We start from the raw sequence: 17,087 nt of genomic DNA, 5'->3' as shown, positions 1-17,087 counted from the left end.
CTTTTGCCTGGGGTGAATGTATGATTCATTCAGCATTCCGTCCATCATTTGTTTGCATAGCACTTTTCGCCGTAAGTGGGATGGGTATGCCCAGACGTGGGTCCCTTGCTCACTGTGCCACTGGATTCAAGCTAGCCTTGCTGATGAAGGGTGACATACCCTGAAACTGCTCCCAGGATGCTGATTTCTGGTTCAGGGAGGACCTGGCTTGGCAGTTCGGTCTGGACTGTTCCCATGAGGCACAGGGTCAAGACTGATTTGCCTATGGCTGGGTCTAAAGTGGGATGGCATGGTAAGCAAAAGAACAATGGATTTAACCCAGATCTCTTGACTGGGGGTGAATGTATGATTCATTCAGCATTCCGTACATCATTTGTTTGCGTAGCACTTTTTACCCTAAGTGGGATTGGTATGCCCAGACATGGGTCCCTTGCTCACTGTGCCACTGGATTCAAGCTAGCCTGACTGATGAGGGGTGACATACCCTGAAACCGGTCCCGGGATGCCTGTTTCTGGTCTAGGGAAAACCTGGCTTGACAGTTCGGTCTGGACTGTTCCCATGAGGCACAGAGTCAAGACTGATTTGCATATGGCTGGGTCTAAACTGGGGTAGCATGGTGAGCAAATGAATGATGGATTTAACCCAGATCTCTTGACTGGGGGTGAATGTATGATTCATTCAGCATTCTGTTAATCATTCATTTGCGTAGGACAGAACAGGGTTCACTTATCCAAAGTCAGTGACAGTCATGAGTCACACAGCCAAGAAATCATCCAGGACAGTGTTTACTTATCCAAAGTCATTGTCAGTCATGAGTAAGACAGCTAAGAAATCATCCAGGGCAGGGTTTAAATCACCCAAGACAGACAAGAAATCATCCAGCATAGTAGCGCAAAGAGGACCTCACCACCCAGTTGAAGTTTAAAAAAACATATCTGACAAGCATGACCTTTTGAATGTCTAAAAAGTAAGAATGATTTCCATTCTTGGCTGAGATGACAGATTTGCTGACCACCATTAACTTCTGAAGTTATGTCAGAATGGAAAAAGATGGGGTTATGGAGTAGAAAATGGGGAGCTCTGTGGAAGGCTAAGTGAAAATCTTTGACGTACCATGGTATACATTGGTGCGTTCTTAGAAAATACTTTTCATGTCTGAAAAATCAAGCTATTCTCCTGTAAGTAAGGGAACAGCTTCTGCAAATGCTGTATGCGTTCAGCACACTGCATTTACAAAATAACTTAGAGAAACACTGGATTTGTTCTGAATGTAGTGGGGGATCACTCCTGGTCAGTCTACGGAATAAGCTATGAACTTAAGTTTAAATCATGTGTTGCAGAATCCTTATATACTTTATTTTCCATGGTTTTCCATGTTATTATTTTTCAATGAGGACGAAAGTACAGTAACAAAAAGTAGTGTTTTTTAAGACCCTTAGTTGATCACCCTCAAGCTACTAGTGAGGCATGTAAGTCAGTTAACATTCTTGGAAGAGACATGAACTTGATAAAAACAAAAACATTGTTGAAGGAAGTGGAGCAACTGTTTGGCTTATTGGAGTTCTTCCAGTCTGCACTTCAGAAAATACTCATGGCAGCTTATACTGGATGCAGTGCACAGATTTGAGTGCCTTTGCCTTCTCTGTTGTAGATAGATTTAGAGTGTAGAGGCTGCAGATTACAAAAAACAGCCCATGCTTATGGCCACTTAACCCACATAGATAATGCTAGAGGGTACAAGAAAGGCACAGGCCCCCTAACTCGGTTGTCTTGTATTGACATCCAGAGTGGGTCTCCAGAGTGGAGCTGTAACTGGGGTCCAAATCCCACTCCTTTGACGAGGCTGGTTCTCACGGTTTCAGTCCCAGAGTTACCATCATATTAATCATGACAACATGGAAAAAACTGATCTTTTGCCAACTCTTCTCCATGCTTATTTTCATAGCCTTGTTTGTATCCTATTGATTATTGTTGAATTCCATCACCAGTGTCTAATTCCAAGGATTCAGAAAGGTTCAACATTAAAGAGTCAATATCTGCAAAAATCTGAGCATAATCAAAAGCCCCAGAGAAGTTTGGGTAGATACCAGAACAAGTGATGGATCTAAAAAGGCAGCATGAAAACCACTACTGCAAGAAGAACACTGCAGGCAGAAAGGAAGAGGGTGGCAAATGTTTTTACTACTTCAGCATCTTTGACACAAGTTCCCCCAAAGGTATTCCTGATAGGTGTTATTTAGAATGCATCTCCAAGTAGCATTACTAGGCTTAGAGGGTATCCACTGTGGAATGGAGAATGGTGAACTGGCATGAGAAAAGACATGTCTGAGGTCCATGGGAGGGATGTGAAATGGATCTGTATTCTCCATGCCCGCCCAAAGAGAAACTGGCCATAGCTGTCATCCATGAAGTTACTCATGAATGAAAGGAAATGAAAGCTTAATGAACCCAGAGAATGCTGTAATCGTGGGGATTGTGCCACAGAAATTGCATCACATCTTATTTGAGCTTTGCGCTCATGCAAATCCTTTTGAAGGGTCTAAGACATGCTCCTCCATAACGTCTACCTACCACTTTCCCTAGTAAGTGCAAAAAGCAATAGCCCTTGTAGAGCAATACTTCTAACGAAAGCAAGAAATATCCAAAAATCAGATACACAGACAGAGGTGAAGTAATCATTCAGTGAACCGGGATCAGAAATGCAACTGACTTTCACAGGGTGGCATTTTTCTAGAAATCTAGAGAATTCAGCTTCTTGTGTGTCTGTTCACCACCCAACTTGTGTCATTGAATCCAAGATTCTTCTTGCCATTTGGCCTGTAGAGTTAGGCCCTGCTCCAAAACCTAGCTTGAATGTAAAGAGCCTGGGGATCAAACTGGACTGCGATCTATCAATGGCTAGTCAGATCTCTTCTGTGGTGGGAAGCTGTACCAATATCATCAGACAGCTACGGAAGCTAGCCCCCGTCCTTTCTCAATCCATGATGCGCTCAATCGTAGCAGCCACTGTTATTTCGAGGATTGATTATGGGAATGCCCTCTATCTCGGCCTGCAGAAAACCCTGACAAATAGGCTACAGGTCGTCATGAACGATGCTGCACGTCTCATCTTCAGGCTCCCAAGACGAACTAAAGCATCTCCCCTGTTACGGAGCCTGCACTGGCTCCCTATCAAAGAGCGAGTGGAATTTAAGAATCTGTGCACAGCTCACAAGGCAATTTACGGTTTGGCACCCGCCTACATAAAAGATCGCTTGGTGGTGTACAGTCCAATGAGAACTCTTAGATCTTCAGGTTCTCAGTTATTGGTCTGTCCCCGGTACAAACTTGTAACCAAGGGAGGGAGAGCCTTCTCTGTGTTAGTCCCTCAGCTATGGAACACACTACCTGAGACGCTGCGCAGGGAAGGGAATCTCCTATGGTTTAGAAAGGTGCTAAAAACACTGCTGTTTAGAAGAATTATGAGGGCTATATAGGCTAGTGGATGCCTTTTTATTCTGTGATTGCCGAGTTATTGTTCTTACCATCGATTTCCGAGCGCCTAGAGCCAGCAGGTGATTGGGCGCGATACAAATCACAAATAACAATAACAATAACAATTTGACACTAGAGACAACTTATCAGACTTATTTGGTACTGGTGTCGAGGACTGCCTTTGTTGAGGGTAGACAATCATGTAAAGGGACTGACTTCTGAATGGGTCCACGCTATCACCTCAGGATCAACCTGGATGCAATAAGAATACAGCAAAGCAGAACCTTCAACAATGAAATCAGATTGTACAGTATATGTCGACAAACTCACAAGCTCCAGTCTAAGAACAATACCATGGTGCCTAATGGCATGTTCTGCTGTAGTACTTTAGAGAAAGTGATTATGTAAATCTAATGTACTTAGTACGGTAAACATCCTTTACAACACAACTTTTACCACGCAGTGCCTTTACGACGCAACTTTTACAACGCAAACTATTACAACGCATTGCGATGGGGGCGCTCTAGGATAGGGAATAGGTTTAATGTGCTATCCATCACCTTCCCTACTATCCACGGGAACTGGAGTTGGAATAGTAAATTAAACTATTCACTATCCAGCACCTAAAAGCACTATGCGTTGTAATGGTATGCGTTGTAAAACTTGCGATGTAAAGGTAGGCGTTGTAAAAGTATGCGTTGTAACGTCATACATCCACTTAGTACTTTAGAGTGTGCGACGATAGAGGAAACAAATAGAGAACTGGCCCTGTGGGAACCTGCCTATCCTCCTGTCCTCTACTGCTCTGACATGCTTTTCCTCTACACCTGATGTGGAAATTGATGGATGCAACTTTTACTTGAATTGTGCTTTGTAGTGTGAAAATGACAAATCAACGCAAGTTTGAGGATGTCCAGGTACTAGAGTAGGTGTTTTTTGACAGTCCACATTTAATGAGCATCACAGTAGGCATAAGAGAGAGTTCAGGGAGCGAGGAATGTGACTGTAGGTTGGTGGAAACAACCACACCAGGACAACAGGGAGAAGAGACATAATCAAACATACCATTCTAAGCGCCAGCGCCTTGCAAACACATTGAGTTCTCTTGATGCAGAGAGAAAGAAGTGGGCCTCTGAAAGACTGGATTAGGATTCGAATACACCTGGGGCCCAAATGTCCAAGGGATTTACTGTTCTTAAAGAAACAGGTATGACATGTGATGGTTCGCCAATTCACACCTGAGATGTATATGAATACGTTCAGAGGAAGGGGGCGTGGGAGTGGAGGTACCAGTGAGCAACAAAACCAACTTTACTCACTTGCAAAACGCAATCCACTGTCATTCATATTTGTGAAAATTGAATACATTTTGTTCATCAATTATTGACCTAATTGAAGGTCTACATCCTCAATGGGATATAGATACTGCCAGGGTCAGTTTCACATCTCACACACAGTTAAAGAAACCCATACGAAGTTTTTGAAACTCAGAATATGCTGGCAAAATCTACTACAATCATACAGCATAGACAACTAAGAGACTGCATAAAAAAATTAAGGACGGCCTCAATAACATTTTTAACAAAGCAAAATACAGATTGACTGAGATCACGAACACTATGAAACACAGAATGGATATACAACTACTAAAACATTATGATGTGTGCACATTGGTGGGATCATTTAGGGGGGTGCTTGGAGACATGAAACAGTCACTGAAAACCTAGTACATGTATAAGCAGCTATTAGAAAAAAAATAATGTCACGTGCACTAGAAGTCTTATATAGTACTTAATTCTTCCAATAAGCAAATATTGTAGATATAGCTTTTTAAAAAGGAACTTGCCAGCCTGAAAATGCTCACCAAAAGATGCCATTCTTACAGTTTTTATACAGGTCATTTGTCACTTATGACGCCTGGAGTAGAACCTGGTTGATTTGTCTCACAAAACATTATGACTGGAGCTTCCAGCACAAATTTACATTTTTAGAGTTTAACTCACTCAGATGCCACACCAGTAGCTGGAAGGAGATTAACTAAGGGTCTTAAAAAAACACGAATTCTCGTTATTGGACTTTTGTCCTCACTGAAAAATATGAACACGAGAACAATGGAAAATAAAGTATTTAAAGAATCTGCAAGTAATGATCCAAACTCAAGTTCCAGGTTCACGTTCCACTTCATAGGTGACTACTGGTCCCTGGTGATCAAAACAGTGGTACAAATTGCATACAAACTAACGCATAAATCTAACTGGGCACCACGATAAGAGAAATATCCATTGCAAAATAGTCTTCAATTGAAATTAGGTTCAGGGGTAAAGAGGTCCACTTCTAAATAACAGGCTGCTGGAAAAAACCATCACTGGATTTTCACGGTTACAAGCAAAACAGGAATAGGTCCTAGTGTTCCCCATGTACATTTAAAATAATTGTTGATCTTTTGCAATCATTTGTATGCACACAACCCTGCCACTAAATACAGCCTAGAGTGTTACAGAGGAGCTTTGAGACTTGAGGCCCATGTGCTATGACTAAATGAGTACACACTGGCCATCACATGCATGACCGTCCTCGAACAAGTCTCATTTACATAGATGGTAGGATTTACTTTATAGGTCTTCACAAGGTTAAGGACTTCAAATCCAACACCACTCCACCAATGCGCCCCCTAAAGCAAGTAGTTGTAACGACTTGCGCGCTAAATGAGTGAGTGGTCACAAAGCGTTCATTCTATTGCCGGTGTTGTAAAGGCACAGCATGATTCCGGCTTCGTAATAAAGGACGCTTCCCTGTTAATCATCTTCCTTTTTAACAGACAAGGGTAAGAAAGGCTGTGCGTTTTCTTCTAAAATCAGCACCGTATCCACCATCTATGTCACAAATGTAGACTTTCGCCACACTACAAAAGTTACGAAGGGAACTGGGTCAGTGCCTAAGACTAAATTCCCAATTCGGATGTGAAGACCCATGATGTAACACCCAAATGACACACACTTGACTACACTCATAGCACCGGGCCACAGACAGTAGAGAAGTAAAGAAACTCTTGCTGTGCTGTTCTATAATGAGCCAAAACAACTAGGGGCCATGTTTTAATAGCAAGAAATCGGCGTTTAGGAAAGTACATTTGGCAGAAAAACAGTCCATTATCACACTTCAACAGAAAAAGGAAATGAAGCGTTTTGCAATTGTACTACATATTCACATTTTAATAGAAAAAGTAAATGAAGCAGAGCATGAGCACCGTGTCTTGAAGGCTTTCAGAACTTCAGAATTGCTCCGTTTACAGCACTCAGTAGAGGTTTCATTTTTGATGACCAGGAAGAAGAAAGGGTCTATTCAAACTAAAACTAAACTATGTTCCCAATTGGATGGAAAAAGGATTGCATGTTCAGGACTAGAAAGAAAATTCTCCTGCGGCAGGTGAACTAGAATTAAAAGCGATTAGAGGTTCTTTGCCCAACATGGGGTTTTCTTTGGCAGTCATGACAGAAGAATAGAGCAGTGCGAGTAACCCTCCCTGCCACCTCGAGAGGAGTGAGAGACCATGAGCACAGATCATACAGAGCTTGTGTAGGAGGGCCTGGTCTTATCAAGAGTCTCATAACTACCAAACAATGCTTGGCAGTGAAATAAACGCATCTCAAGGTAGCAGGACTTAACATCTGAAGTATTCGGACATTCCTCTTCAGAGGTGATCTAGCCGTTTTTTGTCCTCTTTTAGCATGAGCTTCAGACCTACCGAGAGAGAGGCCTGTTGACAACAAGCAGTCATACATGAAACTATCCATCCTGCAATGCACGAAAAACTCCATCATTAAGGAAATGCTCCTTTGACTTGTATGCCTTCTTTTATTTAGTTACCTCTCTTAATATCTATGGAACGTAAAGACCTTTCTGTCATGGTAACTGGCGCTCGGCTGTCTAAGGGGAAAATGTTAAAACGGGTCGAAAAGAAGGGTGAGCATTCAAGGAGAATGTATTACAATAGAACAAACAGTGCAAGGCTCGTGGTTGCATTAAGCCCATAGAATGATCAAATGTGACCTCTACAGCAGAAAGGGGCCGGGGTACCCTAGATGTGATGAGAACAATTATAAATGTATGTAGTGTGATGGTCCACAAACATCCTCACATTGCCAACCCCAGCCTGGCTTAGCATTGGCCAGCTCTGTTCACAACTTCCAGTGTACATGATAAGAGATATGAAGACATATTGCAGTGAGGTTTTCTCATGTGCATATACGGGATTCATTTAAGTCGCTCACTTTAAAGCACTGAACACAGAATGTATATTCTCTTTCCAGCTGAAGAGTTTATTATAGGATGCTACTTTGAAGGTGTCCATAGACCTACTGCATCTGATAAAGTTAAGCGTCTCATTGGTGTTTCATCTTCGAACAGTCACAAATAAAATGTGTTCCATAACTTATCCTAAGCCTCTCAGCACAACTAATGCTAAAATAAATAAAAATAATAGTTTATTATTCACACTTGATTAACATAAAGGAGTATAGTTAAACTGGGTACTGACCTTTTTATTTTCTTTAGTTTATATATTACGGATAACTTGACTGACCCGTTCATCTCCTTGGCAGCTTTTGTAGCATCCATCAATTTACTTAACACCTAAAAAATAAAAATAATAGAGGTGGAGACAGGTTTTCGTGCTGGGGGTCACAATTCAATTCAAAAGGCACCATTCCCAGCTGCAGAAGCGCGACTTATCAAACTGTTATTGTTGCCCTCAATACCATACATCGAGCTAGCAAAGCGAGGGTGGCCAAAGCGTCCCTGTACAGCTTGGCAAACAATCTGGCTAAAAAACATAAGCTTCAAAGATACGTCATGGGGGCACAAATAAAATATCCTTGAGGGGCAACTTACGAGCCAGAGCAGCAATTAAATGGCCCACAACAACATGGAAATTATGCCATAAAAGCAAACATTGCCTTCAGATCCGAAAATATTATCAGTGTAATAGAAGCTTCGAAATGATATAAATGTACCAATTTGAACCCACATATTAGTGTCAGGGGAAGATTAAACCCCAAGTGATTGTTGGAAAAACCGGTAACGAATAGAGGATTTAAAACTACATTTGACAGAAAAGAACTAATGACAACGGTTTGAAAGGAAGTTTAAATGGGGTTTGACGATGCCAATCACTGTGAACTACAAATGCAACCATTTTCATCACAGGTGCGGTGCTAGCTTCTCCCAGAACTCCACTCTGACCGGTCTGTGCCACTTTTTGAGTGCCCCCAGAATTGGAGGTAATGTTCCTCAGCGTTCAATAAGGGCTAATAATAGCTTCCAGTAAGACCCTTGTCCCATGCACACAGTGGAGCTGTTTCTGAGATGTAGGGATTCAGCTATCATTAGTGCAGCAGTTCCAAAGGCATCGGGTCCCAGAGACAGGACAGGCTTTCTATACCCCAGCTATGATTAGATTTTCACTACTCAAGTGACAGAGAAGTCTAATGTGCTTGATTGCATTGGGACCCGGGCACCTTTGTTACACTACCACTGACATGGTGACCACACAACAACAGCTATCAATGTATGTGCATAATTTCTCCGCGCTACATGACATTCTTCACCCTTATCAGCTACCCCCAGCACCTCTGTGCCCTCCACACCACTTCACTCACCTAGGTCTCCTTATCAACACTTTGTTACACTCGTCTACTTTTTAATTGTGCCTGCTCACTGGCTCTTGGTGTGTACCATATCCACTATAGTTGGTGCCATATTTGAAGCTAGAATCGAGGTTTAGCTATTATTGTGGCCAATGCCAGAAACCACAACAGTGTTTTGTGACAGTATGGAGTGAAGCATTACTGTAAAGCGCAGAAATATCAGACATTACAACACATTGACCTTTGAAGTGCTCAGGTTTCCTGTCTCCCCTGCCAAGTCTGTAGGCTATCTACAGGGGTTACGCAATACACATCGGGCATTACAACACATTGACCATTATAATGCGCTGCAATACCACACAGGGCTTTACAACGCATGCCTTTACACCAGATTGCATGTTGTAAAGTCTGATATTTTATATGTGTATATATTTATACTTTTAGATCTGTCAATCTTAGGGTGATCTTCCCCCAACTTGTTGCTTTACCCATCAATATTTTTCTGAACTCGTTTTTCTTGGATTTAGAACTCTGTGCACTTTACCACTGCTAACTAGTGCTAAAGTGCACATGCCCACTCCTTAAAACATGGTACCATTGAATTTTCCCTTATGTGGTAAATAAATAATTAATTACCGGTTCTATTTTTGACTGGATACAATATAAACAGATAGCTCAATAAATAAGAGTCAAGATACGAGGTAGCTAGAGTTGACAGGCTTTAATTAAGCATAAAGGACTGGAACAGGACAGCCTGTACAGGAATGGGATGGCAGGGCCCGACAGCTGCCGGGCAGGGTCTGGGAATGACTAGCAAACTTTAATAACAGTGCACAATATTTATAGTTAAACAAAATACATTATATTCAATACAGGGGGCGTAGCAGTAGGCGGAGTTTGTAGCAGTCGCGAAAGATAAGGCATAAAGTGGGTGTAACAAGAGGTGTGTACAGGGCGTATACATAGACATGTGATGCAAACGTAACAGAATATGTCATAAATGGGGCGGAAACATGGAGGGGGCTACCTGAGCAGCTGGGACCTTTAACCTAGTGGTGCGCGCAAACTGGCAATGACGTGTTACTAGGGAGAGCTGGGGGGCTATGACTTCTGCGCTAGAAGAGGAGACGAAAGTCTGGAGAGTCAGAGCGACATGTACCTAAAGCCTATCTAGTATCTCGTGTTTAGGGAACATGTTGATAGAATCCAAAAGTTATCAGGGTAAAGGCTAACAGACACTAAGACTGGTGCATGCATAATCCTATATGTAGTGTGTGTGCGAGGAATATTCTATGAATATTAATACAGCATTTCTCTTACATGGAGACATAAAGGCTAGACCATGACGGAAACTATTGATGCGATTCAGTAGCTTAGGAATGCAGAGAAGGAGGGCTGGACTGATAACTAGAAACATAACATACTCTTGGCAGACTGGGAGGCAGAGCCAGGCCGAGCCGGGCACTGTGAGGCATGAAAGTAAGCTAAGGGTCAGGGATACAGGTGGGGGCTGTATCGCTCCTCGGAGAGGGTTCAGGAGACAGGAGCTGAATCTGAGTCCGGGCCCTTTTGAGGCCTAGAAACGGGGATAATTCAATGAATTAACGTGCACACTGTGAAACGTGGCAACGTAGGATTACATAGGCCTGATATTCGTTGTATTCACGAGGACTGGAAACTGGCATACTAGAGATGGACACAACTGTAATTGCGTCTTTAATCGATCATAGGGGAATACATGCATATCGATCATGCACATATAACATAACATGGGGAACACGTAGGCACATATAGCATGGCAAAATTTACTTTTCCACATTCCCTCCTTGTGCCCTACGTTTCCATCAGGAAACATCTATATTCATGATACCATCTATCATTTCATATAGCATCATTTGCTCGTCTCGAATTGTCTTGGAACGGGACTTAGGACTAGGAATACAAGAGGTAGCACAAATGCCGCAAATCGCAGGGCCACATTGTATACAGAGGCAGCAACTGAATATGATCATTACTGCAATACCTAGAAATGACAATACTTTCCATCCCCAAGCAGATATGATACTCCAGAGCCAACCGGACCATGTCCAGGTGCCTGGATTCTGGTGTAACTGATGGGCAATTTTATGAAGTCTGGTTATAGCTGAATAAACAGACGGCGCGTTATTAGGAATGAAAATGCAGCAACTAGATCCGATGACTCTACATGCTCCTCCTCTATCGGCCAGTATGACGTCAAGAACGAGACGATTTTGGAGCACGACAAATCTCATAGCAGATTGCTCTTTAGTTAAGTTACCTAGAGCAGAAGTAGTCTCATTCACTACTGCTTCAAGGGTTCTGGTTAACCTACGTATTAACTTACTATTCTGGACAGGGCCTATAAAAAAGAAGAAACCTTTATTGAAGTCTTGATACTGTTCTAGAGTAGTTTCAGTTTGATCGACAATCGGGGACTCAATCTCCCTTCTATGTCTGATGTGTACTAGATGTGTGTTTCTATGATAATCAGATGGGGCTAGAAAAACTGGTGGCAGTAGGAAGGCAATGTAACATGTTCCATCCCAATCAAGGGGCAGACGAACATATGGGGTCTGACCACAAACAAAATAAGAATGACGTGAGGCTTTGAAAATAGATTTCCCACTGTCACTATATTTGACAATAGTAGTACAATCACTATGTCCTACATGTGCGGAACCATTCTTTCTGACACATAATTCGCCTTTGACTGGTAGTACTGAAATAGCAGGCAAATCTGGAGTAGTATCGGACTGAACATTCAGGACCATAAAATTCGAGGAATAATTACCTAAATCATATACTTCATTTTCTAGATCTAACCCTGTTCTATGGGTGAGACCTTGCTTGTCTGGGAAACATGTACTATTCAGAAGGGACATATCATTTGAAGATGACGTTAACATGGACCATGCTCCACACGAACCATTATGTGAAAACGGATAAGGAAAGAGTGGCAGAACTCCCTTCGGTGTCTGGAAAGGGGGGAGTCGACCACACACCCAACAATTAGTGGCATTGCTGGTCTGGTGTGAATAGTGTAACATTCTGATGAATGTGTTATTACGCATAGCAAGACGATAGGATAACTCGTGAGGAGGCAGATCACTAAATGTGTGCTCTACTGTGGCATTTGCAAACTTATTTACATGAGAAATTGGAAAACATAAATGCAATGCATAACTTGTGCAGGTAACCATAAGACTTAGAAACAATAAGAAACTTAGAATAACGATACATCTTACAGAGTTTTGACTAACTCTCTCACTGTGGGGGTCTATCTCATACATGTCAGAAACCTGTCTAAACGTTTCACCCGAGAGGGACTTAGACAATTAAACTGGCTGACTTATTTTACTAGACCTGAGTTTCTTTTTATACTCCTGCTGCGGAGTTTCCTCTAACAGGGGAGGCTTGAATTCAGAGTCAATTTTTAGGCAGTCCTTAGAAATGTTCTTGGCAAATGTTTTTATACGCAATCCATGGAATTTCTTGATGTGGGACATATGTACCCAGCCTTTGCGGCCCTCCAACTTCACGGCCGTGCGGGTGGTCAGAAGAACTAGTCGTGGCTCCTTCCAACGAGGCTCCAGTGGACTTGAACGATCAAAATTGCGGACCAATACGAGGTTTCCTGGAACGATTTCATGCGGTTTCACCTCGGTATTGTCTGGAAATGCGGCGGCAACCTGTGAACGACAAGAGTGTAGGGCAGACATCAAGGAAGCTAGGTAATCTGTCAGCATATTACTGGAAACATCTGTAATACTTCGGGGTCTAGGTGTACCCCACATGTTTGGGGGGCGGCCGAATACGACCTCATAAGGAGACAGACCTGATCTGGAGTGTGCAACCATGCGCATAAAGAATAAAGCAACTGGCAGGGCTACTAGCCAGTCTACACCTTTCTCTTTACATGTCTTAGCAATACGAATTTTCAGGGTCTGATTATGTCTCTCTACGAGACCGGCTGCTTCAGGATGGCGTACACAATGGAACTTCCACTGGTACCCTAACAGAAGGGAAACATGTTTCATTAACTCAGATGAGAATGGCTGGCCGTTATCTGAATACACGACCCTAGGGAGTCCATAACGGGGGAAGAATTCACGAACCAACTGCTTGGCAGTGGTCGCGGCTGTGTAATCTGGAACTGGATATGCTTCTGTCCACCTGGACAAAGCACATACAACTACGAGGACATACTTGAAACCTCGACATCGCTCCATCTGAATGTAATCCATCTGGAGGACTTCAAAAGGGTGGTCAGGAGGTTGGAATCCACCTTGTTCCACCGGGACACTTTTACCTGGATTGAACTGGCAACATATCATACAGGTACGGACTTTCTGCTTGGCTGCAGCTCGTAAGTGCTTGTTGAACCAAAGGTTCTGGATACTGTCTAACATAGCTTTTTCTCCTAAATGTGCTAGACTATGTGCGGTATTGATAATGACTTGAACCATAGAGTCGGGGAGAAACCATGTGGCTTTTCCCTTCGTCACCCATCCCTGATCTGTCTGGACCCCTCCTTGTTCGGACCATTTCTTAATTTCTTCAGGAGTAGCATGTAACTGTATGTCTATGACATCTTGTGTAGGGTCCTTAACTGTCATACATGTAGTCTGTTCTGGAATGGATGTCTGTGTCGTGTTAACTGGAATGTCTGGAGTCTGAGCTGTAAGCTTGGCTGTTCGATCTGCTAGATCATTACCTTGGGAAATGATGTCAGTAACTTTCGTATGTGCCTTGCACTTCATGATAGCGATAGCTGTCGGTAAATGTATTGCATCTAACAGAGCTTGAATGAGGAGACCATGCTGAATCTTGGTTCCATGAGAAGTCATGAAACCTCTCTCCTGCCAGAGCACTCTGAAGTCGTGTACAACTCCGAATGCGTAACGTGAATCTGTGTATATATTTACTTTCAGGTTCTTGGCACGTATGCAGGCTTGGGTCAGAGCAACTAGCTCTGCTGCTTGAGCAGACAGGGTGTCAATACGGTGTGTTTCTATAACTTCAGTGTCAGTAGTCACTGCATACGCGGCTACTAGTTCTCCTGTACTTGTTCTCATACATGAACCATCCACATAAAGTGTCAGGTCGGGGTTAGGTAATGCAATGTCTGTCAGGTCTTGTCTTGGCTTAGTCATAATGTTAACGACTTCCACACAGTCATGTGTGGCAGTATTTGAAGTAACTGACGGTAACAGTGTAGCAGGATTTAGAATGTTGCAGCGTCTGATTTCTATGTGTGGCTGGAACAGTGTCAATTCATAACCTGTTAAACGTGCAATTGTCAAGTGCTGTGTCTGTGTTCGGTTTAAAAGAACTTCCACGGAGTGTGGAACTTGTACTGTCAGGGAGTGTCCTAATACTATGGAATCACTTTGTCTGATTGCTAGAGCTGTGGCTGCAACTGACTTGAGGCACGCAGGCAGAGCCTGGGCTACTGGATCTAATGTGCTCGAAAAATAAGCACAAGGCTTGTACTGTCCTGCTTGATCTTGTGTGAGAACAGATAATGCTGTACCTTCACGTTCTGTGACAAAAAGTGTAAAAGGCTTACTGTAGTTTGGTGTAGCTAGAACAGGTGCTCGGCATAAGGCTTTCTTTAATTCATTAAAAACAAGTGTATGTTCAGATGTCCAAGGGAGGACAGTCGATACGGCTGCCTCCTGTGTCGTTAACTGTATCAGTGGCTTGGCTAGAAATGCATACTGAGGAATCCATTGTCTGCAGTAAGAAGTAAGGCCGATAAAAGCACGTACCTCCTTCTGTGTCTTGGGCTGTGGAAGACTCGCTATTAACTGGATACGGTCTGGTGTCAACTGCCTACCCCACTTGGACAGTAAGTGGCCTAAGTAGATCACTTGCTGGACACAGAACTGGAGCTTCGAAGGGGACACCTTGTGCCCCATCTCGGCTAGGAAATACAGAACTGTAAGTGACGCTCGCTCGCAGTCACGTTCAGAACGGGCTGTGATCAGTAGATCATCGACATACTGGAGCAGGGCAGTGTCTGTTGGCATGTGAATATTGTCTAGTTGTCGTTTAAGTGCTTGATATTTATGGGTATTTGATATTTATGGGCATTTGTAAAGCGCAAGCGTTCGCTCCCAGGGGAGCATCATGGCGCTGGGCGAGCTGCGGAGGACTAGCTGGAAAAGTGGAATGAATGGAAGAGAGAACTAAATGGCAGCCAGGACAGAGGAGTCTGATAATTTATAGACCCATGTCTTGAGAAGTTTTCTGAAATCGTTCTCATTGTCTGTGGCTCTAAGGTAGGCGGGTAGGGTGTTCCAGGCTTTAGCTGCCAGAACATTGAAGGATTTTCCGCCTCTGGTCTTATATTTAAATCTGGGAATTTGAACCAGGTTAGTCCCAGAGGATCTTAGGCAACGCGAAGGGTTATAGCGCTTAAAACGATTTACAAAGTAACGGGGTCCTGTGTTTTGCAAGGTTTTATGGACTGTGAGAAGCAGTTTAAAAAGAATTCTTTTATGCAGTGGCATCCAGTGAAGTGAATTCAGGGCTGCAGACGCAGATGACCTTCTGGGGAGTTGTAAAACCAGTCGGGCTGCAGCATGTTGTAAGCTCTGCAACTTTCTGAGAGTAGATTTTTTCACCCCGGCCATAAGGCCGTTGCAGTAGTCAAGTCGGGAAAGTAGAAGGGCTACCGCGACTGACTTTCTAGCTGCATTGGGAGGAAATCAAAAAATTTCCTCAGAGATTTTATTAAACCGAAACATCGACCGGCAGTGATCTTTACATGGTCGTCAAAAGTAAGGGAAGAATCGAATTGTACGCCCAAATTTCTAGCTGATGTAACTGCACTAGGAGGGGCCTCGGATCCTGTGGGCCACCAATCTTTCGGGCAAAAAGAAAGATTCTTACCTATTGGGATAATCTCTGTCTTTGCGCTATTGCATCTAAGATGATTGGTATTTAGCCACTCAAAGACATCAGAGAGGCAGTTTTTAAACCGGAGATCTGCGTCAGTACGCTGTTTGTCAATAGTGACGACCAATTGAGTGTCGTCGGCGTAGGACGTAACCAGGATCCCATGTGATTCTATCACAGCTAAGAGGGGTGCCATGTAGATATTAAAAAATAAAGGGCTTAATATGGACCCCTGGGGCACTCCAGATGTAATTGGCTTTTCGCAGGATAGGTGTGGTCCTAGTGTCACAGTCTGAGACCTATTTGATAGAAATGATGAAATCCAGGCCAGGGCTGAGTCTGTTACGCCAATCTCTCGCATTCGATTAATTAGGATGACATGCGAGATAGTGTCGAATGCTGCTGTGAGATCCAACAGGATGAGGACAGCTTGCTTGCCCTCATCCTGTAGGAATTTGATGGAATCAGCAAGTTCGATCAAAGCTGTTTCGGTGGAGTGACCGGAGCGGAAACCCGATTGCTGAGGGTGCAAGATGTTATGGGCTTCTGTGAAGGTTTTAAGCTCCTCATGCACTAGGTGCTCCGTGACTTTGCCCAGAATAGGAAGTAAGGAGATGGGACGCATGTTAGTCAAGTCTGTGGATGATTTGTTCTGTTTTTTCAACAGGGGTTTGACAGTGGCCTTCTTCCATTCGGCAGGTACAATTCCAGATTCAAGGGATTCATTAATGATTCCATTAATGTAGGGGTTGACTGTGTCAATCAGATGGTGAAGAATGATTGGGGGACAGGAATCAGTGGGTGCTCCTGATTTACAGGCCCGGATAGCCTTGCTTGTCTGTTGCAAGGATACTGGTTTGAAACTGGAGAGAGGGGGGTAGTTAACTGTTACCTCTACGATGGTTGTCGAGGGTGGGGGAAAGTCTTTCTGGATGTTGATAATTTTGTCAATGAAGTAATCAGCTATTTGATTGCAAAGACTCTCTGAGGGAGGTACATCGGTGGTGAGAGCTTTCGGATGAGTGAAGGACTTGACTATGGTG

At 43.2% G+C, this 17,087-nt stretch overlaps 1 protein-coding gene across 1 annotated transcript in view; it reads right to left on the bottom strand.

The window, feature by feature from the left end:
* Positions 1-17,087, bottom strand: part of CFAP46 (cilia and flagella associated protein 46) — a 1,487,057-nt gene that overhangs the window by 1,246,112 nt on the left and 223,858 nt on the right. The window contains exon 8 of the mRNA XM_078643461.1: positions 8,013-8,107. Within this exon, the coding sequence (XP_078499587.1) occupies positions 8,013-8,107 (95 nt within the window). The remainder of the gene's footprint in view (positions 1-8,012; positions 8,108-17,087) is intronic.

This window comes from Lissotriton helveticus, chromosome 5_1 (genome assembly GCF_964261635.1).
Source record: "Lissotriton helveticus chromosome 5_1, aLisHel1.1, whole genome shotgun sequence".
Lineage (NCBI taxonomy): Eukaryota > Metazoa > Chordata > Amphibia > Caudata > Salamandridae > Lissotriton > Lissotriton helveticus.
The sequence above is the reverse complement of the archived record's forward strand: the minus strand, read 5'-3'. Positions and strand labels throughout refer to the sequence as shown.